We start from the raw sequence: 18644 nt of genomic DNA, 5'->3' as shown, positions 1-18644 counted from the left end.
ACATCATGGGCTTGAACTTACAACCCTGAGACCAAGAGTCGCTTGCTCTGCTGACTCAGCCAGCCAGGCGCCCCTCTATGGAGATTTCTGATTGCAACACATCAAAATGCACATTATGGTCTGGTGGTGTCAGCCTGCTTCCTCCATTGAAAGGAATCCCATCAACCTTCAACCTAATGGTTTTAGGATCCACTGCTGATCTTTGCCTAGATACAGAATTCCATGAGGAGTCACACAATTATGACTTTTTCCTGTCATCTCTGCTCCAATATTAGCTGGAGTTTTTCTATTTCAAAGAACTTCCTTGGGGGTAGGTGGGAGAAATGAAGAGGCAAAGAGAATTTTTAGGGCAGTAAGAGTACCCTGTATAATGATGGGGATGTCATTACACATTTGTCGAAACCCACAGAATGGAAAACCTGAGGTGAACCCTAAGGTAAAGCACGGACTTGGAGTGAACATGCCACGGATTAGATGCACCATTCTGGCGACCGGTGCTAACAGGGAGGCTGTGCACGTGTGAGGACAGGAGTGTGTGGAAATCTCCACGCTGTCCTCTCAATTTTGTTGTGAACCTTAAATACTCTTAACAAACAAACAAAACCTCCTTCATCAGCCAATATTTGGTTTTCCTAAATACAGTTCACCCAGGGAAAACAGGATAAATGCGTAATCCTTTATTTACCAGTTTTCAGAGTAATGCGTCAGGGCTCTAATAACTTAGGATGCTGATAAGTGAGCTTTTAAAAAAGCACATAATTATGAATTAGGATTTTTCACAGATTTGATGTATTTCAACCTATATCTCAATCCATACTCCAAGAATGCACCCATTATTCGTTTTGATGCTCAAACTGTCCCATCTTGAGGCCACTTAGGAGCCCCTTTAAAGTTGCTCCTACGCCTACCGACCTGATGACTCTCTGAGAGATGGCTCCCTTGCTTTCTAGCACAAACGCTCTAGGCTCATTTTGTATATTTCCTATCCCAGTCTTGGAAAGCCACTTCTCCAAGAAGTCCTGGGTCCCTTTAGTGGGAAAAGACCATAATCTGGGGTATCAGAGGGTAAGCAGGACATATGTTCCAGGGTCTCTGCCCACTACTGCTAAACATAGCTCTACTTGCATAATACATGGCATTATAGGACTTAAAAACTGGCCGACTAGACAGGGTACCGAATTTACAACGCTTTTCTTTAAATAAAGAACCTACTACCTTATAAGATGTCAAAGAAGATGAAAGAGAATATAAAATGCCATTACAAAGTGACCAACTGACTGGGTCACAGATCACATTAAATTTCAAGTCAGATCAAATCCTCTATATGGAATCATGGCCAGTGAAAGCTTTGTACTGTATGAAGCAGGAATCTACTGACATCTGGGGGCAAAAGGGAAAGTATCACATGACAAGTCTAGACTTTCTAGCTTTCTGGGTATTAGCCCTGTGAATCCAAAACTGAGCAACATACTCACCTTCTATAACAACGGCTCTAGGTTCCTCTCCCTGGACAACAACCTCCTCATACTCTGTGGAGCTGTCGGAATCAGAACTACTGGAGACCTGCAAGTCCTCAGAGACAGGATTCCTGGTCTCTGAACCATGAGACGTGGTTGGCAACTGAGGCTGGGTCCGGCTCACTTGAAAGTAAGCATCCAATGGTGCTCTGGACCTATGTAAGCAAAAAGACAACAGAATTACAGTACCATGGACCATCAACACAAGAAAAAGCCACAGTAATCTGAGAGTAAATCCTGGTCATTTCAACCCATCTCCAGGCAGTTAAATGTGCCTTTGAACACTGAAGCACAAATAGCAGTTTTAGGCAGATGTTGGCTGGCCCGGATATTCTCTTTTCCACTCAATTATTACATTAGCCACACTGGAGGTTGACTCTTGCTAAAACCAAATTCTACTTTACTGGCCTTTGGCCGTGTGTCAGTATCTTTTAAAGGACACAACTCAGCAATCTGTCTCCTGATATTAGGGGTTGAAAAGAGAGCGGGAAAGAAGAAAAAGGGCTCTGCTGATCAAAAATGGCCTCAAGGGAATTCTGCTCCTGCAACAACACAGACCAAGGTCCTTCGGGGTAGAATGTGAAGTCCTGCTTCAGTCATCATGGTTTTACCTCTTATTTTAAAACATTATTTTTCTTTTTAAGTTTAAATAATGTCAGCTATGATATCAAATGTCGGCATGATATCAAGAATTAACTCAAGATGAGAAGAGCAGGGAGCAGAATTAACCCTATTCTGGCTGGCTGAGTTTTAACCATACCCATTACTGTGCTGTAGTTTCGTTCACAACCCACCTATCAAACCACACCCTACTTACAGCACAGAACGACATTCGATAGTAAAAATCAGAAAGGTGTTCTGTACTTCCTCTAGCTGATAATTATAAAGTATTACTGAAAGGTAATCTACTTTTAAGTTTTAATAACTGTCTTTATAACATTAAGATACATTATTACCCAGAAACATTGTTGGAGACTGCTCACTCAGAAAAAAATTGATTTCTTCTAGTTCGGCTACAATTTATGGCAAACTAGGGTGTTCTATTAAAAATGATGATAGAATGGAACAAAATAAATATTTGGTATCTAATTCAACAGAAGATACACCTTTGTAAAAAAAAAAAGAAAGAAAGAAAGAAATGTGAATAAATTGAAATGAGAAGTAGCAATTGTGAATCCTTTTCGACTCACAATTTAAAAGTGTGCCGTTCAGGGCACCTGGGTGGCTCAGTCGGTTAAGCGTCCGACTTCAGCTCAGGCCACGATCTTGCAGTTTGTAGGTTTGAGCCCCACATGGGGCTCTCTGCTGTCAGTGTGGAGCCTGCTTCAAATCCTCTGTCTTCCTCTCTCTCTGCCCCTTCCCTGCTTGCACTCTCTTGCTCAAAAATAAAAAATGCGAATTTAAAAAAAGTACACCAATTCAGTGGTTTTCAGCATAACTACAGGTTAGATAACCATCACCATTATCTTCTTCCAAAACATTTTCGCCATACCTAAAAGGAACCCTGTACACATATAACCAGTCCTTCCTTCTTCTCCCCTTTCTGCAACCTCTAGCAATCACTAATTTAATTTCGGTCTCTGTAGACTTGCCTATTCTGGACATTTCAGATGGTACAATCATAATATATATGGCCTTTTGGGTCTGGTCTCTTTCATGACTTCATGATATATACAAGGACCACGTCACCTGTGAATAGCTATAGTTTGATTTCATCCTTTCTAATTGGAATGCCTTTTATTTCTTTTTTTTTTTTTTTTTTTGTCTAATTGCTCTGGCGAGAACCTCCAGTACAGCGGCAAACAGAATTGGCAAATTCTTGTTCCTGACCTTAGGAGTAAAGCTTTCAGTCTTTAGTAAGTTAGTAAGTTAGATGAGGGTTTTTTTATTCATGGCCTTTATCAGGTTGAGGAAGTTCCCTTCCACTGCTAGTCTGTTCTTTTTATCATTAAAGAGTTTTGTGGGGCGCCTGGGTGGCGCAGTCGGTTAAGCGTCCGACTTCAGCCAGGTCACGATCTTGCGGTCCGTGAGTTCGAGCCCCGCGTCGGGCTCTGGGCTGATGGCTCAGAGCCTGGAGCCTGTTTCCGATTCTGTGTCTCCCTCTCTCTCTGCCCCTCACCCGTTCATGCTCTGTCTCTCTCTGTCCCAAAAATAAATAAACGTTGAAAAAAAAAATTAAAAAAAAAAAAAAGAGTTTTGTCAAATGCTTCTTCATCTATTAAGATGTTCATGTTTTTTTCCCCTTTATTGTATTAATATAGTATCTCACTATTTTTATTTTTTTTAACGTTTATTATTGAGAGACAGAGACAGAGCATGAGCAGGGGAGGGGCAGAGAGAGGGGGAGACACAGAATTCAAAGCAGGCTCCAGGCTCTGAGCTGTCAGCACAGAGCCCGACGCGGGGCCTGAACCCACAAACTGTGAGATCATGACCCGAGCTGAAGTCAGACACTTTACCGACTGAGCCACCCAGGGACCCTATTTTTTTATATGTTGAATCAGCCTTGCTTTCCTAGAACAAATCCTGTTTGGTTTTAGTGTATCATCTTTTTTATATGTTGTTGGATTCAGTTTGCTAGTATTTTGTTTTGTTTTTTTTTTTTAATTTTTTTTTTCAATGTTTATTTATTTTTGACAGAGAGAGACAGAGCATGAACGGGGGAGGGGCAGAGAGAGAGGGAGACACAGAATCGGAAACAGGCTCCAGGCTCTGAGCCATCAGCCCAGAGCCTGACGCGGGGCTCGAACTCACGGACCGCGAGATCGTGACCTGGCTGAAGTCGGACGCTTAACCGACTGCGCCACCCAGGCGCCCCTGCTAGTATTTTGTTGAGAAACGTTGTATCTACATTCATAAATTACCAATAAACGATATTGGTCTATAGTTTTCTTGTGATGCCTTTATATGTTTTTGGTATTGGAATAATACTGACCTCAAAGAATCAGGAAGTATTCCCCCTGCTTCCATTTTTTTGAAAAGTTTGTTAAGTATTGGTGTTATTTCATTTTTTCTTTTAACTGGGAAAATAACTATTTTCTTTAGGTGTATGGGCAGATGTTTAGTCTCAGAATGTTTGGAATTGCTTCTTGGTACCAGCAGCCTTGGTGACTTTGAGCTCAGGGAAGCACACAGACTTGCTCAATGGCTAGCACTCGCCCACTGTTACATTGTTGCCAGTCTAGACATCCCCGAAGCAGGGGGACAGGTGCACAGACAAGCTCTGGTGGCGTTTTTCAAAGCAGTTGTATTTTTGGAGGTAGTGGAAGTAGGCTCAGTGGATGACAATGGTTCTTTTCATCTTTATCTTCGTCACCAGACCAGACAGAATCTGCCCTCGGATGGAGACCTTATGAGTAAAGGGGCATTTCTTGCCACTACAGGTGCACTCAATGGCCTCCTTGGGCATCTTGAAGCCCCGACCAATGTTTTTGTAGTTATTACAGGAGCTTCTCCTTGCTGATTTCTCCAAACAAAACCCTCATTTTTTGTTTGTTTTTTAATGTTTATTGAGAGAGAGAGAGAGAGAGAGAGAGAGAGAGAGAGCGTGCACGAGCAGGAGAGGGGCAGAGAGATGGAGAGACAGAATCCTAAGTAGGCTCCACATTGTCAGCACAAAGCCCAATGTGCTCGATCTCACAATCCATGAGATCACGACCTGAGCCAAAATCAAGTCAGACGCTCAACTGACTGAGCCACCCAGGTGCCCCTAGCAGAACCCTCTTCTTATTTTGAAAGATAATTGGCTGCTTTTGGTAGGCATGCTCAGTCAGAATGTCTGCCATCTTCCCAATCGTCTGAAAAAAGGAAAGTCCAGAGGGTGTCTGGGCTTCCTCATCAACTGCCTATTGATTTCACCTTTAAACATTTGGTAGACTTCACCAGGGAAGCCACTTACTTCTGGGCTGTTCTGTGTGAATTTTGTTTTTAAATTACTAATTCAATCCCTTTATTTGTTAATCACCTATTCAGATTTTCCTTCTCTTCTTGAAAGAATACCGATAAACATGTCTTCTTAGAAGTTTGTCAATTTCACCTAAATTATCTAATTTCTTGGTATAACACTGTTCACAGGGGTGCTTGGGTGGCTCAGTCAGTGGAGCATCCGACTCTTGATTTTGGCTCAGGTCACAATCCCAGGGTCACAGGATTGAGCCCCACATGGGGCTCTGTGCCAGGTGTGGAGCCTGCTTGGGATTCTGTCTCTCTTCCTTTGCCCCTGTCCCCTGCTCTCTAAAACACCAAAAAAATCCCAAAACAAAAACGTTCACAGTATTCCCTTATAAAATTGCTTTCTTCTGTAAGAGTGACAGTGATGTTCTTTCACTCCTGATTACTCTGGGTCTTCTCTCTCTCTTGGTCAGTCTACCTAGAAGTTTGTCAATTTTGTTGATTTTTCAGAAAACCAACTTTTGGATTAGCTGGTTTTCTCTCTTGGTTTTCTGTTTCTATGAAGTCTATTTCATTCATATCTGCTCTAATGGTCATTATTTCCTTCTTTCTGCTTGCTTGCTTTGAATTCTGGATTTTTTATTTTGTTTGCTTTTCTTTTTCTAGTTCCTTAAGCTAGGTTATTGAGTACTTTATCCTTTCTTAGCACGGCATTTAACAGCTATACATTTCCTTCTAAGCACTGCTTTAGCTGCATCCTAAAAGTTTTGGTATACTAGGTTTTTCTTTTCATTCATCTCAAAGTATTTCCTAATTTTTCTTGGGATTTCTTCTTTGAACTCTTGGTTATTTAGGAGTTGTGTAATTTCTGCATACTTGTGAATTGCCCCAAATTCTTTGTTACCGATGTCCAGTTTCATTCTGTTGTGTTCAGAGAACATATTTTATATGATTTCAATCCTTTAAATTTATTGGTCTTGTTTTATGCCCTAACATATGATCTGTCCTGGAAAATGCTCCATGTGCACTTGAGAAATAGGGATACTCTGCTATCAAGTGGAATTTTCTATTAGATCTAGTAGGGTTACAGTATTGTTCAAGTTTTCTGGCTCCTTGTTGACTTTCTGCCTAGTTGTTAAACTCATTATCAAAAGTGTACTGACATCTCCTATTATTACCGGTGAACTGTAGATTTCTACCACCAATTATGACAGTTTTTGCTTCATGTACTGTTACATGGGCACTGTTACAGGGGCATATAGGTTTATAATTGTTATATCTTCTAGATGGATTGGCCCTTTTATCATTATAAAATGTCATTCTTGCCTCTTATAACAATCTTTAAAAAAAATTTTTTTTTAAAGTTTATTCATTTTGAGAGGGAAGAGCATAAGCACAAGGTGGGGAGGGGCCGGGAGAGAAAGGGAGAAAGAGAGAGAATCCCAAGCAGGCTCCACACCACGAGCACAGAGCCCAACGTGTGTCTTGAATGCACGAACCTTGAGATCTTGACCCAAACTGAGGTCGGACGCTTAACCGACTGAGTCACCCAGGCACCCCGACTCTTATAACAATCTTGGTCTTAAGGTCTATTTCATCTGATATCAGTACATTAACTCCTACTCTCTTATGGTTACTGTTTGCATAATGTTATTTTGGTCCATCCTTTTACTCTCAACCTACTAATATCTTTGAATCTAAACTGTCTTGTAGACAGAATACAGTTGGATTAAAAAAAAAAACTCAATGCTGCTGATCTGTATCTTTTGATTTGTGTTTAATACAACTGCATTTAAGGCAGGATTTATATCTACTGTTTTGCTGTTTTCTTTCTTTCTTTAAGATTTCTTTTACTTTTAAGCAAACTCTACACCTAACATGGGGCTCAAACTCACAACTGTGAGATCAAGAGCCACAGGCTGAAACTGAGAGGCACCTCTGCTTTGCTCTTTTCTATATGACTATGTCTTTTTGTTCATATAGAAATGTCTATTCCAAATTCTAATAGAAAAGTTTACGGGTGCCTGGCTGGCTAGTCGGTGAAGCGTGTGACTCTTGATGTTGGGGTTGTGGATTCAAGCCCTGTGTTAGGTGCAGAAATTACTCAAAAATTTAAAAAATCTTGGGACACCTGGGTGGCTTAGTCTGGTGAACATCCAACTCTTGATTTCAGCTCAGGTCATTATCTCAGGGTTCAAGAGTTTGAGGAGCCAATAAGTCTCCTGGTCTTCGCTGAGTGTGTGACTGTGTGTGTATGCTGGGGCACACCTTCAGTAATCAGCCAGGTGACAATTCTTCCTGCTTGTGCAGAGCCTCAACGCCAATAAGAGTTGAGGAATTAGTGCCTTCTTAGGTCTTTCCTGGGCGCGGGCACAGTTGTACACAGCCCTTGGCATATGTGTGGCCTTCTAGATTTCTAAGAATATGTCAGAGCTTTTCAAAACCCCTACAAAGATCTCATTCCTTAGCTTTTCCTTTTAAGCTTTCTGGTTAGTTTAGTTTGCCCCAGTCGTTATGCACCACCTCAGGCAGCCTCTGGGGAAAAGACTTTTAGGCTTTTTAGACTGGGCCTAAGTGCTAAATCAGGAATAGCCCTGCAGGTGAGATCTTCTAGGAAACCACCAAACAGGACAAAGAAAGGGAATTCTCTGGGAATGAGGCTCTGAAGGAGCTTCCATTCCATTCTACTCCCTCACGTTTTCACCGTGATCGCAGGCAGTGGCTTTTCATGGTTACACTAAGCCGAAGAGGGATCTGGGAACAAGGAATGTCACGAAGCTTACTGTTCTACTGACATCAGCTGTTTGGTTTGGTTTGGTTTTTAATATTCGCTCCCTGAAAATGGTGTAAGTATCTGTTTAATTTCCAGCATCCTGCAAGTTGATTCTGCTTAATTTTGCCAACTGTTTCAGAGGTCCGGCCATTTTTACTGAGGTCACTCAGGTTTTCTTTTTAAAAAATACTAATAAGCAACTTTATCAACTTATTTTTGGGAATTGTGTGTGAACAGCAGCTTTAGCTACCATGAGACCAGCACATAAGAACAGTATTTCTTAAGTACATTTTAATCAAATGAAATCCACACTAAAGTGAGGCTGAGGGGCTACTAGGCATGCACACTGAGCATTCCTGCATAGAAACTGGTAAAAAAAATCAAGTGATTAAAAAACACTCATTAACATTAAGACAGTAAAAGGCATTTCCAAAGTCAGATGGGGACACAGGAAAGGGGACTATCGTCATGAGGAAGTGCTAGAGTGTCTGTGGGAGTACAACCTTGAAGCCCAAGAAATCCTCTTTCCCTCCACTTATTATCTCTGAATTAAAAACCAGTGTTAGTTCTTGCCCCTTGGCTAGCCTCTATAGTCCCAGATTCCATAAGCTCCATGGAAAACAGGTACCCTGATCTGTCCTGCTCACAATGTATCTCCAAGGCAAAGTTCAGTCTCTCCCAGAGTGGAATGTCAGAAATATTTGATGAATGAGTGATGATGCTGACAGCCAGAATCAGAATCAAGCAGCCTCAAACAAAGAAACGGGAAAGGAGTTTGTGATCTTGGCTGAGAAGCCTGTTAGGAAAAATACCTCATTACTCAGTTTTCTCCGACTCTGGCTTCTCGGTGGAGTCTGAGGCACAGCTGCTCACCCTGGCCCAGGCTGTCAGCACCTGGCCCAGAAGTGGTCTATCAGGGGAGTAAATGCCAAACACCACAGTGAGAAATTCACGTTAAGAATTCAGAAGGTATAGGGGCGCCTGGGTGGCTCAGTCGGTTAAGCGTCCGACTTCGGCTCGGGTCATGATCTCGCGGTCGGTGAGTTCGAGCCCCGCGTTGGGCTCTGTGCTGACAGCTCAGAGCCTGGAGCCTGTTTCAGATTCTGTGTCTCCCTCTCTCTGACCCTCCCCTGTTCATGCTCTGTCTCTGTCTGTCTCAAAAATAAACGTTAAAAAAAAATTAAAAAAAAAAAAAAGAATTCAGAAGGTATAAAAAAAACAATAAAAAGAAATTCAGAAGGTAAAATAAGCAATTGGTCCTGGAAAAGCTCATATTTTTATGTGAATTTAGTGTGGCATTTACTTACAACACAATATTCAGGGGGAAGAAGTTTCAGTACCACATTTACGTGGCTCCAGAATCCATGTTCTCTCCACGTAACTGCACAGTCCCTGGCCCCTTAGATTTATTCGCTTTGTGCAAACATACAGTTGTCAAAGAGCTCAACTAACATCCTTCAATATCTAGGTTCTGTAACCCAGTTTCTGAGCACAGAAGCAATTTTCTGATCAGAGTTTAGCTTCTGTGTATAAATACCTTTTAGGAGAATTATGCTAACGGTGCCAGCAAGAGAATCTGGTCTCTGTGGTATTTCCATTTGTCTCTGTAAATTGGCCTCTGGTTTATAAGCATCACTCTCTCACTCTCCTGTGAGTTGGTAAGTGTACCCCACCAAGAGCAATCAGCTCTGCCCCCAACTCCCCTCCCCCAAGTGAGTATATGAACATCCAAGGCTGAGGAATACTGTGAGGCCTCCTGGCAGTCAGCCAGTTCCTGGGGACACCATTCTCAACTCTCAGCACACTTACTCTGAAAGGCTCCCCAAACAGCACTGCAAGGTGCCTCCCCTACGACACAAACATACGAAATCTTATTCTGCCTTCACAATCAGAATGGCACCTTACATGACAGTAGCATGCGTGTGAAACTCTTGTCGACACAAAACGAAGCACATCAACCCTGATGGGTCACATCCAGAAAAGACCAGGCTCCAGAGACTGGACCAGCTGTAACAGAGCACCCTCCCCTTGCCCCAAACAGTAATCGCCAGAACCCAGGCAAAAGGATGCCGAATCCAGGATCAGAAGGCGCGATCCCAATTCCACAGGTACCACAGTCAAAACACAAATGATTCCATCAGCTTCCTCATTTGTAAAACACAGTGAACAGGTGGCCTAGTTACTGCTTGTTAGTATCATCTCTTCATTTCCATAATGTAAGGAAAACACACAGATCTGACCGAAGCTTCCTCTGTCTGTCTGTATAGAAAACAAGCGAGATCAGGGTTCCAATACCAGCTCAACTCCATCCCTGCAGTGGCTATGAGACCCTGAACAAAACACTTTCTCAGGGTCCAAGTTTCCCTCACATATAAAATAAAGATCTTAAATTCAATCTACGTGAAATAAAGGGTTTCAAATAAAGGAGGAAGTTAAAAAACAGACAAGGCATAGACACCGGTTACTTTTCACAACGACCCTGTCAGGACCTGACAGCTAAGGTCTTCAAGAGGCAAGTTCAACCCAAAAACTATAAAAGAAAATTACTTTCAACTCCGCAACACACTCTCGGGTGAGGAGGGGTGGAATGTTTCCCCACTTAGCGAGATAAGCTCTAACTTTATTCACACCGTACTTTTCACAAGGCTTCTCTGAATCCAGCCCGCCTGTCTTCCAAAGTCTACTACCCTGTTACACGGAATGCCAATGAACAACGGATCCTGGGTAGCCGAAATGTGGACTCAGGACTTAAAAAGGTACTTCTGCGACGTGCCAGCGATCTGAGGAAGAGCCACCTACTTCTCCAGAAGCCGCTGCCAACGAACCAGCACCTACTTTCCAAAGCACCTCAGTGTAACTGAGTCTCTCGGTTACTCTGTGAATAAGGCAAGCGCTTTCATTTTCATCTAACTCCCGAGGAAACGGGGGTTCAGCAAGGCCACCTGACTTGCCAAAAGTCACAGTGGCAACCCTCGGCGCACTAGGGCCAGAACCGGCGTTCGCAACTCCCAGGGCGGCACCGATCCCGAGACGGACACGCGTTTTTACCTGGCACGGTCAGTCCTCTGAGACGCTCCGGGTCTTGACCTGCGGGAGGCAGACCCCCTCGTCCTCCTGGCCCTCACTGGCCCCACGCTGTTGTCTGAAGGGGGCCTCAGGAACTCCAGCATGCCGTGAAGCCTCTGCAGCCCGCTGAGGAAGCTGTTCATCGACTCCAGTGACGACACTTGCACGGGGCGGTTAACACCAGGTCCCTGCCCGCGCTCCGCCGAAGCTCCCGGATGAACGTCCTCCGCACCATCTTCTCCCAACCGCTCCACTTCCTCCGTCGGGTCAGCAGACACCCGCGGAGCAGGCTGGAGCGGGGGCGGCCCCCCGTGGTTGCCGGCCACTTCGGCAGGTAGAGGCCGGAGCGGGGACGGTCCCTCCTGGCTGCCGGCCACTTCGGCAGGGGCGGGCTGTTCTGCAGCAAGATGCTCTAACTGCATCTCAAGACTATACTCCATTTCTTCATGAGCCATCACTGGGGAAGTAACGTTCGTAAAAAGTATCAGCAAAGGAGAGAAAACACGCCAGGTAGCCGATATAATCACATCTAAGTAAGTCTTCTAGATGTTCCGTTTAAGATCATTCTCGGCAAAACTGAAAATCTTCAAGAGATTTTAGTTACTTATTTTAGGTCAGAAGGGTTCGGCCATCAACTTTTTCCCTCCGTAACAAGTACTTACAAAACTAGCTTTCCGGCTTACCCTTTACAAATGTGAAGGCATGTGATCACAGTACTATCTTCTAAAGCAGCAACATCTAGGAAATAAGAGGGTTGAACTACTGTATCTGAAAGTAATTTCCCAGACCTCCTGCAGTTCTTTGTCATGACCTGAATACAGAGATTTACCAAAACAAATGCACAGAACGCTACATCTGATTTTAGTGGGCAATATTCATCTTTCACAGCACCAAGTTACAAAGGATAAACAGAAAAAGGACATTTTCACACTTGCAAAATTAACTCAATACTAACTCAAAACAGAAATTTACCTAATTTTTCCAAAAAAGGCTGGGCAAATCTGATTTACTTCATCCTTGTCATTATTTTTGTTTCCCCTCTCTAATGCCATTTGTTAGCCCATTTAACAAATATTTATTCAGTGCCTGTCATGTCCCTTTCCTTATTTGGTTCTTGTCTCTAATTCCACTATGTTAATCCATTCAAGAAATATTAAGCACCTGTTAAGTAGTCAGATCCCCCACAGAGGCGATGACAGGATAAAATTGTGTATAGGATAAAACTCTGTCACAGAGTTTATATTCTAGCAAACGCGAGAATAATCAAATAAATGTGGAAATTATACATGGTGATATTTGGTTTTGGGAGGAGTCGCGGATTACCATTTTAGACGCTCTTTCAGAAAGACTGAAAATTGAGCCCAGGCATGAAGGACTAAAAGAAGCTGGCCATAGGAAGAGCCAAAGAAGAGTTTCAGAAGGAAATCAGTACACAGCTCCCTGATGAGCATGGGTTTGGTAAAACAGAAACCAGGCAGATGTAATGAACACAGTAATGAAGAGTGCAAGTGTGGGATGAGGTTGATGAGGCCAAACACTAGCACTAAAAGCTTTGGTAAGGAGTTTCTTTTCTTTCTTTCTTTTTCTTTATTTGAGAGAGAGAGAGAGCGCGTGTGTGTACTACCAGGGCAGAGCGGGAGAGAGAGAGAATATCAAGCAGGCTCTACGGTCAGTATGGAGCCCGACACGGGGCTTGATCTCACATCCCTGGGAACATGACCTGAGCTGAAATCAAGAGTCAAGAGTCACCCGGGCGCCTCAGGAGTTTCTTCTATGTTAGGAATGGACTGTAGGGGGAGCAAGATTGCAAGTAAGCTAAGCCGTTTACAGACTACTTGTGGGAGTGCATACTAGTGGTCCAGAAGCTTGGGCAAGAGTGGTAGCAGTGGAGATGGAAAGTAGTAGACAGCTATAAGAACTGTCAGCATAGACATGCCACTTAAAATCATAGATTAAACTACCTAAGAAGGAAAGGGAGAGAAGAGAAGTGGACCAAGGATTCAAAACCGAGAGGTTAACATTAAAAGGATAAGTTACAGGACAAGAGCCCAGAACAAAGGCTGTGAAGGAGGAGAAAACCTAGTAGAGCATGGCATCTTGGTCTTGGAAGAATGTTTCAAGGAGGGAATGGTCAAGTGTGTCTAGTGCAGAAGAATGGTCACTAGATTTAACAATGTAGCGAGGACACATAACCTAGAAAAGAGCAGTTTCCGCACAGCCAGGGGGCCCGAGGCCACACTGGGGTGGGCCGAGTAAGTAGATGGAATACAATACACATGGTGGATGAAGCACAGGTACCTTTCTTTTTCTAGTCATTCCTGAAAACCCATTAACATGACAACTCCCCCCAACTGCATTAGAGAAAGGATAAAGGATAAATCACAAAGACAAAGCAAATTCAAACAGGGCATGAGACAATGCAATTTTTGCTAGAACTGGTAACTTCTTAGTAGAGCTGAAAAGATGAAGCCCAAGTGACTGCAAAGAGGCGGTTACTGTGTGCTACAGAGAAGCAAGCGGACTCCCGTCGAGGGGACTGCAGAAACCAGGCAACACAGAGGACAGTGTTGAACGTGGAGCTGAAGAACAGGACTGGTTGAAAGCCTGTCTCAAACGAACAAAAGCCAGCCAAACACACACCTCCTCCACCTCTGCTGTAGGAAGCTGGAGGCTTGTACCAGACAGGCTTAAGACCAGCATGGGTGACAGCAAAGCAGTGAAAATAAGCAGTTAAGTGCAAGTCTACAAACTGAACAGTGTGAGACTCTCCCAACTCTTCTCCTCACTTTTTCCCCCTGCACAAATCCGGGACACAATATTCTGGTTTATATACGTCCTCTACCTAAAACAGGAAATTAGAGGACTCTTCTCTAGAAAAAAAAAAAAAAAAAACCTAAAAATATTGACAGTTGTGAATCCCCAAGAAAATGGGTGAGGCTCTGTCCCTCTATCTAACAGTAAAAGCCTACTACCTGATAGCTTGACAGGGTTCAGCCACTCACATCAAGCTTCCAAACAGCCTCAAGGGGGAGGGCAGGGGCTCTCCTTAAAAAGGAACTAATAGCCAAGGACCAACTGACATTTTGAGTAAAGCCTCCAAAATGAGGGAGAGACCAGAGCAGACAAACAGAAAAAACTTGGAGGGAAGAAAGGAAATTAATGCAAGAAACTGTAAAAAACAAAACAAAAACCAAAAACATATACAAACAAAAACAAAACAAAACAAAAAAAAAAACTCCTCAAACTTACAAGAAAAGAATGCCAGGGAGGAAAAAAGGACACATTGGAAAACAAGGAAGAGCTCTGGGAAATGAAAAATGACAGATGACAGCCAAAATAAAATATTTAATACAAGGATCGGAAAAAGTCGAGGAACTCTTTCAGAAAGTAGAATAAAAGATGGTCAAAAAAAGACAGTAATAAAATAAAAATGTTAAGCCAGGATATTTCATTACCTTTAGTCCTGGAAAGAGAACTCAGAAAGTGGAGAAGAAACTAAAACAGGTTATAAAGGAATCCACTATAATGCCATTTTTAGGATAATGAAAAACATGAAAAATCATGCTACTATCTGGACTTATACAACTGTAGTACAAAACAAACCTGGGCATGAAAAATATCAAATTCAGGAAGAGAGTTCCGAGGTTCTCATGGGCTTCAACTCTATATATGTATGTATGTATGTGTGTGTGTGTCTATATATATACCTTTTTTATTTCTTAAAAAAGAAAAAGAAAAAAGAAAAGGATGCAATTACAGCAAAAGGTTTGTTAGATCCAGATGGTGTGTGCACAGGTTTTTATTTTTTATTATTCTCGGTACATATCAGTATGATTAAATATTAGAAATGTTTCTTCCCACCTTATGTCAGTTTTCATTTAAGAGCAACCAGTTTTCATTAAAACAGCAAAGCAGACGGCTGAATCCAACCGATTCATTACGGTATACACCGCAGCAACAAGTACACAGCAGGTGCTAAATACCTACTGAATTATCCACACACCTAGCGGCAGTCTGGAGCAAAGCTTCCCAACCACTGCGGGGAAATATACATCCTCCAGCCCAGGACTATGTCAGGAGTGACCAGAGCCAAAAAGCCACCCCAAGCCTTGAGCTGCCTTGTCCTGGACCTCGGCATGCCATACAAATGCCACTTTCTATGTGTGGCGTTTAAGTGGACGCTTAAGACGTTAATTTCCCACTTGTCATCTTTCCAAACTTTGTTACTCGGATATAAGTCTGTAACAGGTGGGACGATGGCCGCCAATTACAGGATAAGGGGCCGAGGCATGCAGTCTGGCCTATCTGGTTCAAATCCCCGTACTACCTGTGGCACCTTAGGCCGGTTTCCTAGCCTCTCTGTTCAACTTGTTCATTTCTAAAACGGGGAATAAAAGTATTTACTTTTTATTTATTTACTGAGTAAATAGTATTTACTGAGCGCCTGGGTGGCTCAGTCAGTTGAGCGGCCGACTTCGGCTCGGGTCATGATCTCACGGCTCGTGAGTTCGAGCCCCCCAACGGGCTCTGTGCCTGCACAGAGCCTGCAGTCCGCTTCGGATTCTGTGTCTCCCTCTTTCTCTACCCCTCCCCCGCTCATGCTCTGTCTCTCTCTGAAAAATAAATAAACATTCAAAAAAATTTTTTGTAAGTATTTACGTCACAGTGTCGCTGCGAAGCTGGATAAACCAAAGAACAGGTTCCTCCGTGAACTTGAAAGTTACGCAAGTAACGGGCGCCCAGCGGGAAAGCAATTCTATTTGCACATGAAGAGCTAGGGGCTCGGCACCCCGGATGGAGAACGGCCGGCGGCGGACTCTTCTCCCGCCTTCCCTGCCTTCACCCCCACCTCCGGCACCTCCCCGATCAAGCCAGAAAAAGCGTGGGTTCGGGGCCCTCAACCCCAACCGTTGGGGCCGCCCGGAGCCACCGAACCTCACTATGCTGCCAGGTTCTGTGACCGCCCGCAGCTCCCTTCGTGGGGGCGACCCCAGGCCCTGCAGCCAGGGATCCAGCCCGGGAAGTTATCCTGGAGCCAGGGGCCCAAGACCTGGGTAAAGGCAAGTGCTCCCCTTACCTAAGGCCAGGGGGTACACTGCAGGGCTTGCAAAATCGCTGCGGTGGCGGCCGTTTCTTCGGGAGAACTCGCACACTTCGGGGGCAGCAGCTACTTCCTGAGCAGCTCAAGCTGCCCGCCCAAGTTGCGGGCGCAGCCTGCTCCTATTGGACAGCACTCCTAGACGGCAGCCAATACCCTCTCTTCTTCTTCCGTTGGTCTCCGCGGGCTGAAAAAGCGGCACTCTCATCGGCTGGTTCTTCATTGGCTTGTTCTTCGTAAACTGACTGCGCGAGGCCACGCGCAATGGGTCCTTGTACAATTGGTAGAAATCTTCGTCCGTCACCTTGTGCCCAGCCCACAAAGAGAAGAATCCAACAAGGGTTTCCCCGCTCTTTATTTGAACTTTCTGGCGGGAGAAAGTTGTAAAAAGATCCTTCGGATCTTTCTGGAGCCCGATCCGTGGGACAACCCAGCTCATGTATATCCTTTCGTGAGGTTGAAGAGCTCCTGAAAAAGACCTTGCTTACACCATCTCTTTAATCCCAAACCATTGCAATAAATTGCTTGCTAATAGTAGCAAACTATTGTAACTAGGTGACTATGGTCACATTATTTGACGGCAAACATTTTTTGAGGAATCTTGCTTAAAGTCGAAATCTCACTTTTTAGAAGGAAGACCTAAAAATCTAAACCTCAGGCGGAGACTGCACATTGCCAAAATTTTATTTACTCAGCTGTCAATTTTCAGTGGAATTGGTGGCAGAGGAGAGCATAACTAATTGAAAGTCATGGATAATCCAATTTTCTCCTCTGAACCTGTTAACCAAAGTCAGTGTTAGCATTTGTATTTTTTTCGTTTCCTGCCGCCTAAGGGACCTGCTACTGAGCTATATAGCCTGGCTAATATGAGGAGAAAGAAACTTTCTTTTGTAAACAAACATGAATGAAAAACGTATGTACTCATATAAATCCTGCATGTTCAATGGAGCAAAATTAGAGGATGCAGAGAAGCAAAAAACAAAAATGGTCTCTATCCAGAGAAATCATTATTAACTTTGTTTAAAATCTTCATTTATCTAAATATATACATTTAGATATAGATGGGATAGTGTTTTAATCTTAAAATATACTTTTTGGATTGCTTGCCGTGTTAATAAATACATAGGCACATTATTGAATACTGGGTGATTCTTTGAAAAAATTTTAAATAAAAATAGGTGACATATCACGTGATAAAAAAATTGGACAACACAAAGAGCTGTTTAGTGAAAAGTATACAGAATGTTTCTAAATGGTTCTGATATTCATTCATGATGCACCTGCTGGACTAGCTAGGAGAAAAACAGTAAAGACACAAGTCAGAAACTTATAGTCTTGGGCACCTGGGTGGCTCAGTCCATTAACCACCTGACTTGCGCTCAGGTCACGATCTCACCGTTCGTGAGATGGAGCCCAGCTCATAGCCTGCTTGGGGCTGGTTCTCTCTCTCTCTCTCTGCCCTTTCCCTGCTCATGCTTGCACACGCTCTCTCTCTTAAAATAAATAAACTTAAAAAAAATAAAGTGCAGCACATCCATAAAACTACAATACGCTGCAGAGCTTCAATGCAAGTTGGGAAAAAGAACAATCTCCTTTACCAAATATTGACGACCAGAACAGTGTTGGCCTGCAGTCCTTTTGCTAATTCCCGTAGCAAAGAGATCATAGACTTAAATGTAAATTCTAAAAACTATAAAACTTCTGCAAGAGAGCAGGAGAAAATATTCCGGACCTTGGGTTAGGTAAAGATTTTTTAGATATGACCCTCAAAAGCATGACTCATACGAGCAAAAACTGATAAATTGGATCCCATCAAAATTTAAAACTCTGCTCTCCAAAAGACATTGTTTGGAAAATGAAAAGATGAACTGCATACAGGTAGAAAAAATTTGCAAATCACGTATCTGATAAAGGATTTGTACCCACCATTTATAGAGAACCCTCAAAACTCAATAACTGGCAAAACAAAACAACCCAGTTTAAAATATGGGCACAAGATTTGAACAGACACTGTGCCAAAGAAGATATATCGACAACAAGTTAAATGAAAGGATCCTCAACATTACTAGTCATTAAGGGAATGTAAATTAAAGGCTCAATGACATACCGTCATTATATAATTATTAAAATTGCCAAAATTAAAAATCCTGGCCATACCAAATGTTGGCTAGGATATAGAGGAACTGGAGCTACACTGCTAGTGGCATGGAAAATTCCACAACCCTTTTGGAAAACAGTTTGACAGTTTCTTAAAAAGTTAAATGTGCTCTTATGATCACGTATAATCCAGCAATTTGTT

The 18644-nt window shown here is 43.1% G+C and overlaps 1 protein-coding gene and 1 pseudogene across 2 annotated transcripts in view; both read right to left on the bottom strand.

Moving 5' to 3' along the window:
• Nucleotides 1-16445, bottom strand: part of RFWD3 (ring finger and WD repeat domain 3) — a 43107-nt gene extending 26662 nt beyond the window's left edge. The window contains exons 1-3 of one of the 2 annotated variants that reach the window (XR_004342968.1): nucleotides 16325-16445; nucleotides 11230-11704; nucleotides 1476-1672 (exon numbers count right to left, since the gene is read on the bottom strand). Coding sequence is in view for 1 of the 2 variants with exons in the window: in XM_030298556.1 (XP_030154416.1) it covers nucleotides 1476-1672; nucleotides 11230-11702 (670 nt within the window). In the remaining variant the exon portion in view is untranslated. The remainder of the gene's footprint in view (nucleotides 1-1475; nucleotides 1673-11229; nucleotides 11705-16324) is intronic. The other variant, XM_030298556.1, reaches the window with a different exon arrangement.
• On the bottom strand, nucleotides 4344-5648 carry LOC115502808 (annotated as a pseudogene).
• Nucleotides 16446-18644: the final 2199 nt, after the last annotated feature.

This window comes from Lynx canadensis, chromosome E2 (assembly GCF_007474595.2).
Source record: "Lynx canadensis isolate LIC74 chromosome E2, mLynCan4.pri.v2, whole genome shotgun sequence".
Classification (NCBI taxonomy): Eukaryota; Metazoa; Chordata; class Mammalia; order Carnivora; family Felidae; genus Lynx; species Lynx canadensis.
Note: the sequence above shows the minus strand (reverse complement) of the source record. Positions and strands in the feature narration are given on the sequence as shown.